Below are 15,771 nucleotides of genomic sequence, written 5' to 3'. Positions count from 1 at the left end.
GCTATTCCTATACCTAAAAAACAATGCGCTCTCGGGCTAGGCATTGGATATATACAGAAAGCGTTGTGTTTGGATGGGCATCTAATTCTTCCGAAAGAGGTGCACTTTGCGAAAAAGGACCACGTGATTATTGAGCTGAAATCGAATTCAGGTTAACTTCTGCGTTCATGAGTCCTCTCATGGGGTAGTGGTAACGCGCCCCAACTAGAGATCGGGGAGTCGTGAGTTCGATTCTCACTGAGAAGACGTGTAACTTTTTTCGCAAATCTTCACATCAATTTGTCCATCTAATCCAATTGAAAATTATATGTAATGTTTAGCTTTCCGGTAGTTGTTATGAAATACTATTGAAGAGCGAAACGTATGCTCTTTTAAGGTTCAGCTAGGAAGATTTCAAAAAATACTTTTTCTGGGACACCCTTGTGTACAGGTGCTAAGAAAGGAATGTGTTCAATTCCTTTCACAGAAAATTCTACTCAATGCTTGAAAATAAGATAAAAATCAGACAATGAAGACATTCTACTCCCACTCGGGCAGCCAATGATAATGGATATAGAATCATGATGATTCCACCAATGCCACTGTACCTAAAAATGCATTTAACCCAATTCGACAACATGTTGTTAGGTAATCGATTTCTTTGTTAAGTTTCGCTTATCATTCACAACATATTCACCACCGCCACCCAATTCATCAGCCGGACCGAAATCACAAATCAACCTGGACGCTTCACTATCAACAACTTCCCTCGGCTCAGCTGGTCCGGACTCCTTCCAATCCGCCGGACCAAAACAAAAACACCCGCCGACGACGACGACGAGAAGCAACAGGGTTTGCGATTTTCCCACGTTTCGTCCGTTGTCTTCCGGCGAGTTCTCAACTTCAGAGCGGTGCACACGTGAGAGCGAGCGCCAAACCTCCAAAGCGTCTGCGCACCACTTTTCGCGGCTTTCCACTGAGTTCCCGATTGTTTACCACCCCCAGCAGAGTGGCATCTCCGGATCCGACGACGACGGAAGGGTTTTCCAGTCTACAGTCCAGTCCAGACCGCTGAACCTGCCGCGGAATCGTGTCAACAGTTGGTCGCAGACTTTCACCACGAACTGTCGAAGATGAAGAGACCATGTCGGACGATCGCTACCATCGACTGCACTGGGAAGCCCTGCGGTTGAACTGCTGTAGTGTGCGAGGGTAGAGGTAGTGTGGTGAGGATTAAGGGGTGATCGAAGCTGTCCACGGGTCGCGGAGTTCGAACTTGCCCTACTTTCGTTGGATGGCGCGCGATTATAGATAGTGGCGATATGAAACCTTTGACGAAGAAATTGTTTCATCTGGATGTTCGAAAGGATTTGCGTCTTAGGATCAAAGAGTTTGCAGAATTGCCCTAATTTGATGGAATTTCGTTGCAAACCAAACAAGCGAAAGGGCACAGTGAAAAGTGATTTGAATTTTCAGCGTTTGTGACGTCACATAATCCGTTCCAGTAGTGAAGTTCAGATTTTCGCGTTCTCGTCTATATTTGCGGTCTCGTGTTTGGTGTACCACGGGAAAACCCGGAAAAGTGAAAAGATCCTCGTGTGGTTCGAATAAAAGCAATATTTCTACAATTCTCGTTTCACTTGGTGTCTAGATAGATAAGGAAAAAAAGGAGTTCCAAGGAAATCCCATTACTCGTTATAGTAGTGTATCGAAGTAGAATCACGTCAAAGCAAACGTGAAAGTTCATCAACTATTCGCACAGTATCTACGGAGTGGAAAACCTGAAGCGTAAAATTGTAAGCCAATTGTGATGATTTACAACAAAAAGTGAAAAAAGGAAAAGAAACGGAAGAAAAATTGATTTCACCGTTCGGGAACAAAGGAATCCAAGCGAGCCGTTGTGAAGTTCATTTTTTTCCTTCAATCGAAGTAGACCGGTTGCTGAGTAGTAGTGATTCGAATCGAAAGTAATTATTCACGATTGAGTGAGTGGGTGAGTGAGTGAGCTCAGAGGCTGGATAAAGTTTCGAAGCGGAATCGACCGAGAAACTCGGGGAGGACGACCGGAAGTGATGTGTGGCAGCTGTACCGGAGTTTGATGATAGTATGAGCAATTACGGCAGCCGGGCTCTAAAATGTAAAATAGTGGGAACGGTGCTGGTGCAAGCGTTTCGGGAAGTGGATTCAGTTCCATCGATGGGAAACTCTGTCCAATGTTACAGCGAAGAAGAACTTCGGCGGAGTAATTCGACGGGAGCTGTGATACGGTATGGTAGATTTAAAATCTTTTTCATATGCTTTTATCTACTGGTTGGATGGTGGAACAATGGACGTGGCTTTCAATAGAGTAAGCGATGAAATTATTCATGGTTATCTTTCTATTAAGGTGAATGTACAATGTCTAAATTGAATAGTATTTTTTCTTCAACAAACGACAGACTATTGTTCGTAAACTTGGACATTGTTATGAATTTTGATGACCGTAAAATTGTTATTCTACCTTTCAAATCGTTGACTATCCATTTAAAATTCCTAAACCCAACGGTGTCAAATTTCTAATTTTTTTTCTTTAATTTAAGCTGCCTTAAATTATGTATGGGAATATCAGATTTTAAACGCTTCCAAGGTGTTTCGAATTATGTTAAAATTGTTGTATCTGTATCGTTATACAAGTGTTATAATGCCTTTGCAGATTTTTTTTTTTCGTTATGATAATGAGTATGAGCGGGAAGCACGAACAAACAGTTTTTTAATGATGAATTAGCAAATCTTGGACAAAATATCCAAGCCAAATATTTTTTTTTTATCGTAAATTGTCAAAATGAACAAAAAAAACTTTTCCTTCTGTCTACAATTCGGAAAAATCTGCTTTGCAGTTTTGAAAAAAAAAGATTTGAATCTTTATTTGAGTGAATTGGTTTCCTTTTTGTTCATTGCATCCAATGTTTCAGGTGGTCAAACCAAATGAACCAAAAACGGTGCTAGACTGTTTGTCAATAGCGACTCAGGTGTCATGATCAAGTATTTATCATGTGTATTTAAGAATTTGTGAGTTCGTTTTTTACCCAATGTATTATATTTGTACACTGTATATTAAGAGAAAACTTATACAGGCAATAAAAACTACACTCAAAATAATAGACAGATATTAGAGTAACTGAATTTGTCCTTCACAAGCCTGAAACTTTGACTTGTATAGGTTCTCTATTCCTTCCTTAGCCGTGTGGTTAGAGTCCGCGGCTACAAAGCAATGCCATGCTGAAGGTGTCTGGGTTCAACTCCCGGTCGGTCCATGATCTTTTCGTAATGGAAATTTCATTGACTTCCCTGGGCATAGAGTATCATCGTACCTGCCACACGATATACGAATGCGAAAAATGGCAACTTTGGCAAAGAAAGCTCTCAGTTAACAACTGTGGAAGTGCTCTTAGAACACTAAGCGACTCTGTCCCAGTGGGGACGTTGATACCAAGAAGAAGAAGAAGGTTCTCTATTCCTACTCTAGGAATTTTTATAACATTGATACAAAAGAAAAAAAAACTCTACCACACTATTTTTTTACAAACGCTTTTACTTTTACTTGTTACTTTTAAACGGATCAGTACGGCCCTCCACAAAGTCAAGAGTAAAACACTTTTTGATAAAACACAGTCACATATATCGAGGATGATATGATGAAATTTCCAGGGAAAATCAGATATAAGGTACATTTTTGATTCAGGTATTAACAATTTATAATTCGGTGACTAAGGTCCAAAATTCATGGTTTTCTACCTAGAAGTGAATAAATGCTATGGCATAAATTATAAAGTGGTTCTGATAATTTTCGAACATTCGATGATAGGTTCCGATAAGGCTTCAAATGGTCACTAGGGTGCGGCTTATATATCGAAAGATCGCGAAACCGAAAATTCGCAAATTTTCCATATGTTTTTAAATTTCTTACCAATTGTGGGCCTCGTGGCCGTGAGGTTAGTGTCGCTCATGGGGTGTGGGTTCCATTCTCGCTTCAGTCATTGAAACTTTTCATCAGTAACATTGCTCGGCTGTGCTACTGGAGCATGCTTGTTCGTTGTCTAGTGTTAAGTGCAGCTAAATGGCTGAAGACGGTGTCCATGTCTTTAAATGTTCTCACTTAAGCTGCAACTGAGTTTTCTTATTTGTTAAGTCTTTGAAAAGATCTTTGCAACAATTTGTAAATAATTCTGTATCAAACCATATTTTTTCATGTGTTAACAAACTTATGCACTATTAAACTCGTATTTTTAACAAAATGATTTCTGAATTTCAGTTCAATAAAAAAAAGTAATTTACCGCGAAAAAACTTGAACTCTTCAAAAAAATTTGTTTATTTTTTTAATTGAAAGATTTTGTTTTGAGTAGCTTTTGTTGAATAACAAAGCTAAAACAATTAATTTTTAATTAGATATGTTGTAAACGGTTCCGGGTCATTTGAGCGAACGTCGTTAAGCCGAACGCAATTTGGCCGAAAGGGTCGTTTGGCGAAATGCCATAATTCTGATCTATAGCATGCATTTGTAACGAATTTTAAAGAATTTATTCAGATTATTCTTAAAGAAGGATAAATTATAATTGATATACAAAAAAATAGTTCTTTAGTTTTAGTTCAAGAAACTGTCAGTGCTTAAATAAGAACATCCTAAATGTAAACAATCATTCACTTCTCTGCTAGCGGTAAATGCTGATTGCAGAGGTTTTTGCGTCGCATCTGTTGTCAGCTTTTGACAGTAACTAAAACCGTTAACGACCTATCTATATTTATTCTTCTGCTGGATCGGGTTGCTTCGATTACTCGAATCGTACTAAGTAAAATATTTCATAGCTCTAGCAATCACAGGTCTTGGTTTATCTTTTCACAACGGGGAAACAGTGAGCTTCTTTGACGAAAGTGTTCGCCGAGTCGTTCGTTGTTTGTTGCATTGTTTCATTTTGTTCTGTCGTGTTTCAATGCTAATTAGGACCTATTGTTTATGGACCCATTTAGAGCAATCAAAAAATAATAATAATAAAAAACATGCCCCATTTGATCAACTGTCATTCTCATTTTCGCCCACACTTATACACAGTAATACAGTACTGACCCGATTTTGTCAGCCCCCGATTTTGTCTGCCCCCGATTTTGTCTACCCCCGATTTTGTCAGCTTTTTGACCCGATTTTGTCAGCCTATTTTAAATTTGCTAAAAAGTTGTAATCGTCATGTTTTACCACGTTCACATTAAAGTTTATGATGATGTTTGATGTCTTGCACGCATGGGCGTAGCCAAAGCAGGCAATGGCAATGTCTTTTATTAAAAGTGAAAAAAAAAATCGATATGACCAATATAAGGGAGAAGGGAGTCCCTGACAAGAAAAAACTGGCTACGCCTATGTCCATTGCCCTCTTAAAAGTCCATGTAACACGTCAAAATTTGAAAAACAGGAACAAAATGAAATGACCCGATTTTTTCAGGTTCCCCATTTTGTCAGCCTAAAATTCATCGAGGGGCTGACAAAATCGGGTCCTTACTGTATATAATACAAATATTATTCTATGACGAGCGATACACTTGTGTTGGTTAAATGAACAGAAACGATCGTCCATTGAAATAATGTGATATCAATGAAAATTATCACTTACACCATTTTCATAATATTATCATAATTTCATTACATATTACAATTACAATTTTGCATTTGTGAGGGCAGTTGTTTCAAGAGCAATATTGAAATGTTCTTTAACTACAAATATCTTTCAAGTACAAACACTTGTGTTAAAATATTTTTTCTGTGAAGTTAGGCTGATACAAATATTTATTTTCTTTTATGTCCGAGACCACTTGGAAGGTACGAGGGGGGGGGGGATAAAAATAAATAAGGAACAAAAAAAATAAAAATGAAAAAAAAGTTTATTTTTCGAATTTTTATTTTTAACGATTGTTGTAAAACTTTTTCCTATCGTGATCTGGATCATTATTTTACCTGGTTTTTACTATAAACATTACAAAAAACCCAACTGACGTCAAAAAAATGATGAGTTTTTTTTTCTTTCCTTTAAAAATTTTTGAATTTTTGAAGGGGGGGGGGGGGGTGACATAAAAGAAAATTAATATTTGTATCAGCCTTATTCATAAATTCATAAACTGTAGTACCTAATGAGCATTGGAACACGACAGAACAAAATGAAACAAATAGCCTGAAAAAATATCTTTCAGATGGAAATTGTTTGGTTTGCCGCTTTTTGCCGCTTTTTTTTTTTTTAATTTCTTTATTAGTATCATTCCAAACATTACATTCATTTCTTATATCTAGGTGTTGTGTGTTATTAGACAACACTATCATCCTAATTTGGTAAAACAAATTTAAGATTTAATTAACATTTTGTTAACAACTTGCCGCTTGCCATGATAGTTTGAGCCAAAGGTGACTATTTTTTTACTACAATTGTTAATAACTATGAAAGAAGATGAGATAGAAAGTTTGTGTCTTCGAGAAAAACAATGATTTTTCAATTGTTGACAACTTTCTAGATTTTTTTTTTTTTGCTAAAACTGTTATGGAAAAAGTTATTTGAAAAAATCTGGTTTTAGAAGCATGCTCTGTAATGCTCTGTAACTGTTGAACAAACGATTGTACAAAGTTGGTGTCTTAGAAGAGAAATTTTTTAATTATCATTATCTACAACTTTGCTGAAGACTGCTACTCGATTTGAGCAAATATAAAAACAAAATATTTTCAAAAAAAAAAAATAAAGCTTAAGCAATATCCTCCAATTCTTCATAACATACCTCCCTTCTAAAACCACGTTTAGACATCGAAAAAAAAAAATAAATAAAAAAAACGTACGTTTTTAGGAGTTCTGAACCAGTGTGCATCATGTCACTGCTTACATGATCGAAGCTGCTCAAAAGATGTGTTCAAAATATTATGTTAAGGTTGCACCGCAACGTTCTATGTAACCTCTTGCCGTACACGTTAGTCGACAATTTACCGTGCGGTAACATTTTATCGTTATTTAATTCCGTATCTTGAAGAAACATTGTTGGTGACGTAATTATAATGCATGTGGTATGCGCATTTGGCTTAAAGAGAATACGAAGGGGAATGGATATAAAATATTTATTTTTACTATAATGTCTCTAACGTGTTTAACTTATTATTCAAAACTTTTCATAATCTTCTTGATATGAAGCAGATAAATCATGACTTAACAGTAAATCTCACACTGCTAAGAAATTTCATGATTTTTAAAATAATCCACGGTAATATAAAAGAAACGATCCATTCACCGTGCACATTTGTTTTGATCAAAACAATAAACAGCTCAAACGACGATATACATCGAGTGATAAATACTACGACGAAAAAAAAGGTTGAAATTATGTGAAATTTATCATTTTATCGTTAAAATGCCTCATTATGTAACCAAATTTAGAGAAAATTTAACTGTATAAACAATGTTTGTATGTAACAATGGTAAGATTCTTACAAAAACGAATTCTTTTCATATATCTCACTTTATTATACCAACAAAATGATAATTTAATGTAGGAATATTATATAGCAATCTGCATGACACATTCCTCGCACATCTACGCCAAGGTATTACAATTTCAAACTTTGGAATATTTCTGAAGCTAGGCAGTACATGAAAAACAATATGTGTAATTGTATGACAAACATAAATTTGTTTAAAAATACCATAAAAAAGTTACATAAAGATGATCAAATTCATTCGCATTATTATGGTGTCGCGTTACGAAAATCGAAAATTTTTTGACATTGTTATATAAATACGTCTTTAAAAACTCTTATATCTCTTAGTACTCGTCAGCATACGAGCTTCCATAAAAAAACATCTAAAATCGGACCTTTCTTCAAAGAGTTACACTAGGCGCAAATTGATGGTGTCGCGTTACGTTAAAATAAACGGTATCCAGAACGAACGTATAATTTTCAGTATGCTCGTTCTCAGCAATTCTCCAACCGATTTTCGAAATTTTCAGCTTTTTGTGGAAAGAAATAGGGTAGAAGCACCGGTTTTGGCCATACGAGGATTATACACCGTTTTACATATCCAATCAGCATGAAACCTTTTGTGTTCAGTAGATCACATTCTCATGATAGAGCTACATTCATTTACTCGTCCAAATTGATTCAAAACATAAGAAAAACAATTCATTTTCCTTATAATTTTAACTCACTTACACCTAATTTGGCCATGACACTCCTAATTTGGCCACTCTCATGAGAAATCAATGCGATTGGCCAATTTAGGAACCGAAGTTAAATCTTTGGCCGAAACTGGTTCCATAGGCCTATATTGACCAACGGGATTTTGAAAGCGAAAAAATGGTTATAGCTCAGTTTTGATATTTACACACATAATATGGATTGAAAGCTTGCATATAATTTTTATTGACATTTTCTTTTAGGCTGGCCAAAACCGGTGCTTTTACCCTAGTTATTCTAGCTTTAAGCGTTGATGTCGCTCCGCAAAAACCCCTTCCCGGGTTTTGTGACATGAAAATTTTTATTTTTATCGTTTTTCACTGAAAGCTGATCAAATAGCTTTGGTTTTTTAATGGACTCGTTGGCTAGTGACCCAAATCTTACTAGGCAGATGCCGTTTAGTGAAAGGATTTTTTGCATTTAATTCATGTTTATTTTTAAAAGACATTTCCACCGTCTTCAGACAAAGGCTGCACAGACTGAACAATCACGAACGTTAGGCAACGGACAACACGGAACACCCAGTAGCCCCGTTTGACGAAAAATTTCCACCGACTGGAGCGGGAATCGAACCCACGCTTCATGGCACAATACGCCTAAACGACTGACGGTCGGCCAGGGGCCTTTCAATCTAGGTTGAATTTAATTTTAATGATGAATTTTGTTAATTGGGAAATTGCTGTACATTTTGGCTCTTCTGGAGCGCCGGTTATTTTAGTGAAAGGATAGTCACACACATATTGGGGAATACTTGGTTCCGATGGTTCTTGGTTCTCCGGCGAAAAATCCGTAAAAAAGGGTCAATTCATGAAAAAGACAACTGCGTTTTTTTGCAATTTCATTAGAAACTTATGCTACAGAACATAACGTATTGTTTGATTTTTTCATGGACCGGAGTGATCACCAAAGGGTGATACGGGCAAAATTTGGTCAAGGGAAAATATGCGTAAATTCGATAAAATAGTTTATTTAAAAATCAAATTATATTTCTTTTTTAAGTTCAAATAGTATAAAATTCAGTAAATCTATTCAGTTAGGCTTCCGATTTTCCAAATCCAAAATGCCGGGCCTTTCGCTTGACCCCTGCCCTTCAGTTTGCTTTAAACTGCTTCTCGTCACTATCTGTTTTTTTTTTTTGTCTTTTCTAGCCCAATTAGCCCATGGCCTTTTTACGGTAATGCCAAGATGGCAAATCTGGCCAAAACAATACGGAACAATCGTGTTTCTTCAGGAAAGGAAGCAGACGTTTATTCAAACACTCTTTCACGTAATTTTCTTGGTTGACAGTCCCGATTGCTATGAAAATGCTGCTTTTCAAATCACAGATACAGATGGCTTACGATTTGAAGTCAGTAGAGCAGGGTTTTCTCAACTGGTGGTCCGCGGACCCCTAGAGGGCCGTGGTGGCTTTTCAGGGAGTCCACGAAGCTATTGTTTATATGTTTTTTTTGTCATAATTGATAAATAGTTAAATGCAATGAATCTCTACATTGTTTGTTTTGCATAGAGCATTAGTAGCGATGTTCTATTTTTCTATATTTCAAATATTATTTGAATTGTTCAAATTTTACCCCACTGACTTTCCATGATTTTTTTTCAAGTGTGACAACGAAAAACGTTTCTAAAAATATCCAGAGAAAATTCGTGACATAATTTTGGCCTAATCATTGGCAGGTTTTTCCAGCTTCCTGGTGCGACCCCGGAAAAATCTCTTGAAAGTTTCTTAGCGAACTATGTATTAAGGGAATTGAAGAGATTTGAAATTCTTCTCTGTTTCCAAACAATCAAACCAATATTCTCGAATGTAGTAGAATGATTTTGTAACAGAGTTAAAATACACCTTGAATCTTTGGAGTATAGAATCACAATGTTTTATTATAAATCTCGCACTGAGAGGCTTAACCATTGGTCTAATCTAAACTCATTCATCAGCACAATCCTACACATTTTAGTAAGATTTTTTACGCATAACTGCTGTAGTGATTTTATAAATATTTCGCAAAGATTCTTGATCCGACAAGACTTTTGAAGAATTCCTGGCGAAATTTTAACGAACTCCTGCAACGGTCTTCAGTTGGCTTCTTAAAAGGTAATTGCACGTTTTTGATACCAAGCAGAATGGATGGAAGACACCTTGCTTTGCTTTGGGAAATACCATAAATTTTAAAATCTTGTGAAATTCTTTTACTTTTCAAACATAACCGAATATTTTAAATACGCCAGCAAGAGCTTTTATTGGAAGCATCTCAACTAACTGTTTTTTTTGTGGATTTTGGCAAAATCCATCTCATAGGTTTATTATTGGGTTCTTAGAAAGATGTTTAGTAAACTCTTGGCGAGATTTTTAGTAAATTGAGTGGACTCCAGATGATTTTAGCAGTACTATTGCATTACCTGTTTGTGCACACGTATAAGAATTTGACTCTCCCTTAGGTAGGTGATCACTTAATCACACCTTCCTATTCCTCAGCTTTTTCAAGGACGTAGCCAGTTGTGACACATCAAAATCTTGTGTGAGAGTCAGGGAAGATGTTGGTGCTCCACTTGAAACTACCGGCTACTCTCTTCGTCGAAGCAGCGGCTTCCGGTTTTCGATTTTCCCCCGATCCAGTTTTCCTGGCTGTCGACAAACGTTCCCCAAACACTTTAGTTACATTTGTAACGGTCGGTTTGGCAACTTTTATTGGCTCAATTTTTGGACAGATAACTTGTTTTGATATATAAGTTCAGAATTTGATGTGCCACGGAGAGTCAGAGAACTTTTTTTTTTTCAAACAGTGAACAGGTCTACTGAAATCATTTTGCTGAGTTGCTGTCCAAGAGTTAATCCGAAGCATCACCCAAGGCCAATAAAATTATGCGATGGTCCATAGCGAGCTGATGAGTTAGCTCATTCATTTATTCTCAGCGATAGAAAAAAAATGACCATGTATCATATAAGATTTACAGAGTTGGCTGAATGTAGTTCCTACACTTAAGTTATCCGAAGCACCAATTAAGAGTTCCCACCGGGGATTCCTATAACGTAAAATTTGCGAACTTACATATTCAAATGATCGAAGAAGATGTAGTGACGATAAGATAATGATTCCTCAACTGATACATGCTAATTCGTCAATTCGTGACTTTTTCTGTTCGAGTAGAGCAGTATGTCTAATACTTTTTCTCTAGTAGATACCATGAAATAAGGACGATTACCTATATTAAGGAATCCATGATCTGAATTACTTATGTATTACATCAGCATGCAGTCTGTCAAATCAATATCTGAGCTGCCCTAGATGATGTGGCAAGAATTTGCATCACTGCCCAAAATCAGCGGAAGGCATAGAAATATTTAAAACTGAAATAAAAAATCAAAAAATAAATCTAATTATTTCCCACCACATACTTAGAACTATTTCAGACAGCGATAAATGATATTTAGATTGAAAATAAAGATGTGGGTATAAGAGAGTTAAAATAAAAAGTTTATTTAAAAGCAGTCTTCAATATTCAGTAACTATATTGTTGGTACTACAAATCAGGTAACTATGTAGCGCAGTGGTTGAGCTGAAATGATGTGTAAATGATTGTATCTAAGCAAAATGGGAGCATATTTTAAAGTGACCTTGAATGTGTTCTTGTGCACATTGCTAGAAGTTTTATGGCTACAACTTTGTTTGAACTTACTACCATTACTACTAGCATCAAAATCAGAAAACTATCGCTTTTCGATCCGGTACTGAACATCTGCGAACAGGCTTTTCTTTCACGCAATGAATTAGTCAAACTCCGAGTTTTTTGATTGGTGGCGTGCAAACAGTTTTTTTTTTGTCAAAATTAAAAACCTGTTTATCATAGCAAAGAAAAAAAAAGCAGAAGTACTTAGCTCTAGTAATTGTAGTAGATGTCAGTAGATGTGAAAGATGTCATAAATGTAATAGATATTCTACAGAGATGTCAGCAGATGTAGTAGAAGTAGTAGTAGCAAAAATGGACGCGAGCGCGCACACTGCCCCCGATCAGGCCCCGGTATGGCAGCAGGGCAAGCCGTCAAGGCAGTGGTCATATGAGTATGGCAGTTATAGCAGTCGTCATTGATAATTGGGTGTGGTGGCAGCGATCGATCAAGGGCCCTTAGAAGCACTTGCGGTGCACAATTCCTGGGCCGCCCTCGTCGTACTCGTGCTTCGAGATCCACATCGTCTGGAACGTGGACAGCGAAGCCAAGATGGAACCACCGATCCAGACGGAGTACTTACGCTCCGGCGGGGCAATGATCTTGATCTTGATGGTCGACGGAGCCAGCGATGTGATCTCCTTCTGCATGCGATCGGCAATACCTGTTTTGGGGATTGAAGGGGAATTAGTAACTGTACTCCTGAATTTCCTGATAGGTCAATTACCTGGATACATGGTGGTACCTCCGGAGAGGACGCTGTTAGCATACAGATCCTTGCGGATGTCGACGTCGCAACGCATGATCGAGTTGTAGACAGTCTCGTGAACACCGGTGGCTTCCATTCCCAGGAAGGACGGCTGGAACAAGGCCTCCGGGGCGCGGAAGCGCTCGTTGCCAATGGTGATGACCTGTCCGTCGGGCAATTCATAGGACTTCTCCGAAGAGGAAGAAGCTGCAGCGGCCTGCATTTCCTGTTCGAAGTCCAGAGCGACGTAGCACAGCTTCTCCTTGATATCGCGGACAATTTCGCGCTCAGCAGTGGTGGTGAACGAGTAGCCGCGCTCAGTCAAGATCTTCATCAGGTAGTCGGTCAAATCGCGACCGGCCAAGTCCATACGCAGAATGGCATGTGGCAGAGCATAACCTTCGTAGATGGGGACAGTGTGCGATACACCATCTCCGGAGTCAAGTACGACACCAGTGGTACGACCGGAGGCGTACAGAGACAGGACGGCCTGAATGGCCACGTAAGCGGCCGGAGCGGCAAAAGTCTCAAACATGATCTGAGTCATCTTCTCGCGGTTAGACTTCGGGTTCAGCGGAGCCTCCGTCAGCAGAATCGGATGCTCCTCCGGTGCGACACGTAACTCGTTGTAGAACGTGTGATGCCAGATCTTCTCCATGTCGTCCCAATTGGTGATGATACCGTGCTCGATCGGATACTTCAACGTCAAAATACCCCGCTTGGATTGGGCCTCATCACCTACGTAGGCGTCCTTCTGACCCATACCGACCATCACACCCTGGTGCCGAGGGCGTCCGACAATCGACGGGAATACGGCACGCGGAGCATCATCACCGGCGAAGCCAGCCTTGCACATTCCGGAGCCATTGTCCACGACCAACGCTCCCTGATCGTCGTCACACATGGTGGCTGGCTAAATGGGGGACGGGTTACGAGGCGAGGCGGAAAATGTGATCGGGCGAAGAGGCGCGGGAGGGAGAGAGCTGTGAAGAGAGAGAGATAAGGAAAGTGATAAGTAAGAGTAATAAACAGACAATGTTGTGTAAACATCAATCAACCGAAATTCTCTAAGCAGAATCTCCAGCAGTTCTCATTTTGCGATTAACTAACGCTTGAATAATAATAATAATAACCATCAGGTAAATTTTTACCATACTCATTCTCAAGTCTTATATCTTCCGACAGGTAACCGTTCATTTTTTTTTTAATTCGATTGGAAATACCTAAGGACATTCCTATTTCAGCTCTTTTCTTCATTTTTTTTTTCCTACGGGTTACTGAATGTTTCAAATCAAATGGAAATACTTATGCTTATTGCTTACTTACAGGTAACAGGCGGCTCTTTCATATATTAAATATTGAATGTTATATTATTATTATTATTAAATTTTAAATAACACATAGAATTATTTTCTCAAATTTGTTGAATTGAAATTCTCGTTTTTTGAATGGTTAAGAGAACAAGCTGTTCAATTTTATAGTTTCTCAAACTCAAAAAGAGATGGAGCTTTCGGTGGAGTTGCTATCATCGTTAATAAGTTGTTTCTGTTGAAACACAGCTTGGCAACTAAACTTTCATAGCTGTTTATTTGCCTTTCAATGCACGGGGCAGCAAGTTAATCTGCTTCAAACTGACTTGCGTAAATTGACTTGCAATGAGTCAAAATTGTTTGTCATTGGTGACTTTAATGTAAAACATCGCTCATGAAACAATTCGGAAAGCGATTCCAAGGGCAGAATTTTGTGTGATGAGGGCTCGTCAGGATATTGCTCAGTTCAATACCGTGATAGCTCTACTTGTCTTTCCTCTTCTAGAAACCCTTCTAAGACTTATTTGTCACTCCTGAAAGGAATGGAATTCTAAGCAAATTACTGTATCATAGTTAATATAAAAAAGCGCAATTATTTACTTCGATATATTAACCTCTCAAAAAAGAGAAAGTGCTCTTATTACACTTAACTTAGAAGCATGTTTTTTCAAGAAGAAGCTCAGCTAGAACCATATAGTAAAACAAAATTCCTTAGGTTTACGGATGTCGATAATGAACGGTACAAAAATTTTCCCGTCCTGTCAATTGAGATTCATTGTATGAACAATTTGGTTTAGTTTAGATCTTCCTTCCAATATTTATTCTATGTTATAGTTGAATGATTGGTTCAATATGTAACTAACACTAAGAGGTTCGGTCTCAATATTGGGTTATGCAATGCACAATTCGTACGATTTTTTGTACTCGCACTACACTCCAACAATTTTTCGTCACAAATTTTATGTCCCGTTACATAACTTTACTTCAACTCCCCTACATTTTACCACACACTTCCACTTCCACTAACCTTCCAACAACGGTTGCACCACAGCTCTGTAGATAGTGTACTCTACTTGTCACCTGCTAAGAACACTATCAAAGACTGAGGTCTTCGATCGACTGCCATTAGCTTTTATATCGGCTTCCTTGATCCGATCGCTATCACCGTCGAGGGTCATCCTCGACCGCCGTCACTTTTCCCTATCAGAATCCCATTTTTGTAGCTTCATTCTTAGTTTTTCGTGCGACGATTTTCCAAGAGCGTCGGAAAACTCGGGTTGATTGATTGGATCGGTTGCGTCCATCCCATAAAAGGGTAAACGGAATGGCAACGCTAAACTGCATCTGATCCAACCAAATCCATAAATGGTGCGAATCTGCGCTTGCACTAGTGCAGTCAAAAATACCCGAATGTGGCTATCGATCCTTACCCGAATCGAATAGTGTTGATTCGTTTGCTAATTCGGATCGATCCGCAATCGCAATGCGCTAACGCATACAGCTGAGAAAAAGAACGCGCGTCGGTGAGGTGAACCTAACATACAAATTTGGACTCGAACACGTTGATGGGTAATTGATCTACTTGCGATGAAAACAGACGAGTTGCGTGCCGGGTTAGACTGGCTCGGAATTTTAAGAAAACGATGTTCAGATATTTGATGATAGGCAGACTAATGAAATAATTTAGCATAATTCATGATAATGTTCTGAAAAGACTGAAGAGACTGAAGCGACTGAAGAGACTGAGAAGACTGAAGAGACAGGAAGAGACTGAAGAGACTGGAAGAGACTTAAGAGACCGAAGAGACTGGAAGAGACTGAATAAACAGAAAAACAATGAAA

General features: G+C 38.2%; 2 protein-coding genes across 2 annotated transcripts in view; one reads left to right on the top strand and one right to left on the bottom strand.

Moving 5' to 3' along the window:
* Positions 1-1,092: 1,092 nt before the first annotated feature.
* LOC5571969 (potassium voltage-gated channel subfamily KQT member 2) overlaps positions 1,093-15,771 on the top strand; it is a 494,691-nt gene continuing 480,012 nt past the window's right edge. The window contains exon 1 of the mRNA XM_021849685.1: positions 1,093-2,246. The gene's annotated coding sequence lies outside the window, so the exon portion shown is untranslated. The remainder of the gene's footprint in view (positions 2,247-15,771) is intronic.
* On the bottom strand, positions 11,698-15,077 carry LOC5571971 (actin, muscle-type A2). The gene is made up of 3 exons (XM_001660023.2): positions 14,957-15,077; positions 12,599-13,602; positions 11,698-12,535 (listed from the first exon to the last, which is right to left on the bottom strand). Exons 2-3 carry the CDS (start codon positions 13,521-13,523, stop codon positions 12,330-12,332), a joined length of 1,131 nt encoding a protein of 376 aa, XP_001660073.1. The 5' UTR covers positions 13,524-13,602; positions 14,957-15,077; the 3' UTR covers positions 11,698-12,329.

Source organism: Aedes aegypti, chromosome 3 (assembly GCF_002204515.2).
Source record: "Aedes aegypti strain LVP_AGWG chromosome 3, AaegL5.0 Primary Assembly, whole genome shotgun sequence".
Classification (NCBI taxonomy): Eukaryota; Metazoa; Arthropoda; class Insecta; order Diptera; family Culicidae; genus Aedes; species Aedes aegypti.
The sequence above is the reverse complement of the archived record's forward strand: the minus strand, read 5'-3'. Positions and strand labels throughout refer to the sequence as shown.

Excerpts from the sequence above, each read along its gene's own strand:
- LOC5571971 (XM_001660023.2), bottom strand. The coding sequence starts at position 13,523 with ATGTGTGACGACGATCAGGGAGCGTTGGTCGTGGACAATGGCTCCGGA. Across the intron at positions 12,536-12,598 it reads AGGTACCACCATGTATCCAG|GTATTGCCGATCGCATGCAG; the intron begins GTAATTGACCTA and ends TCCCCAAAACAG.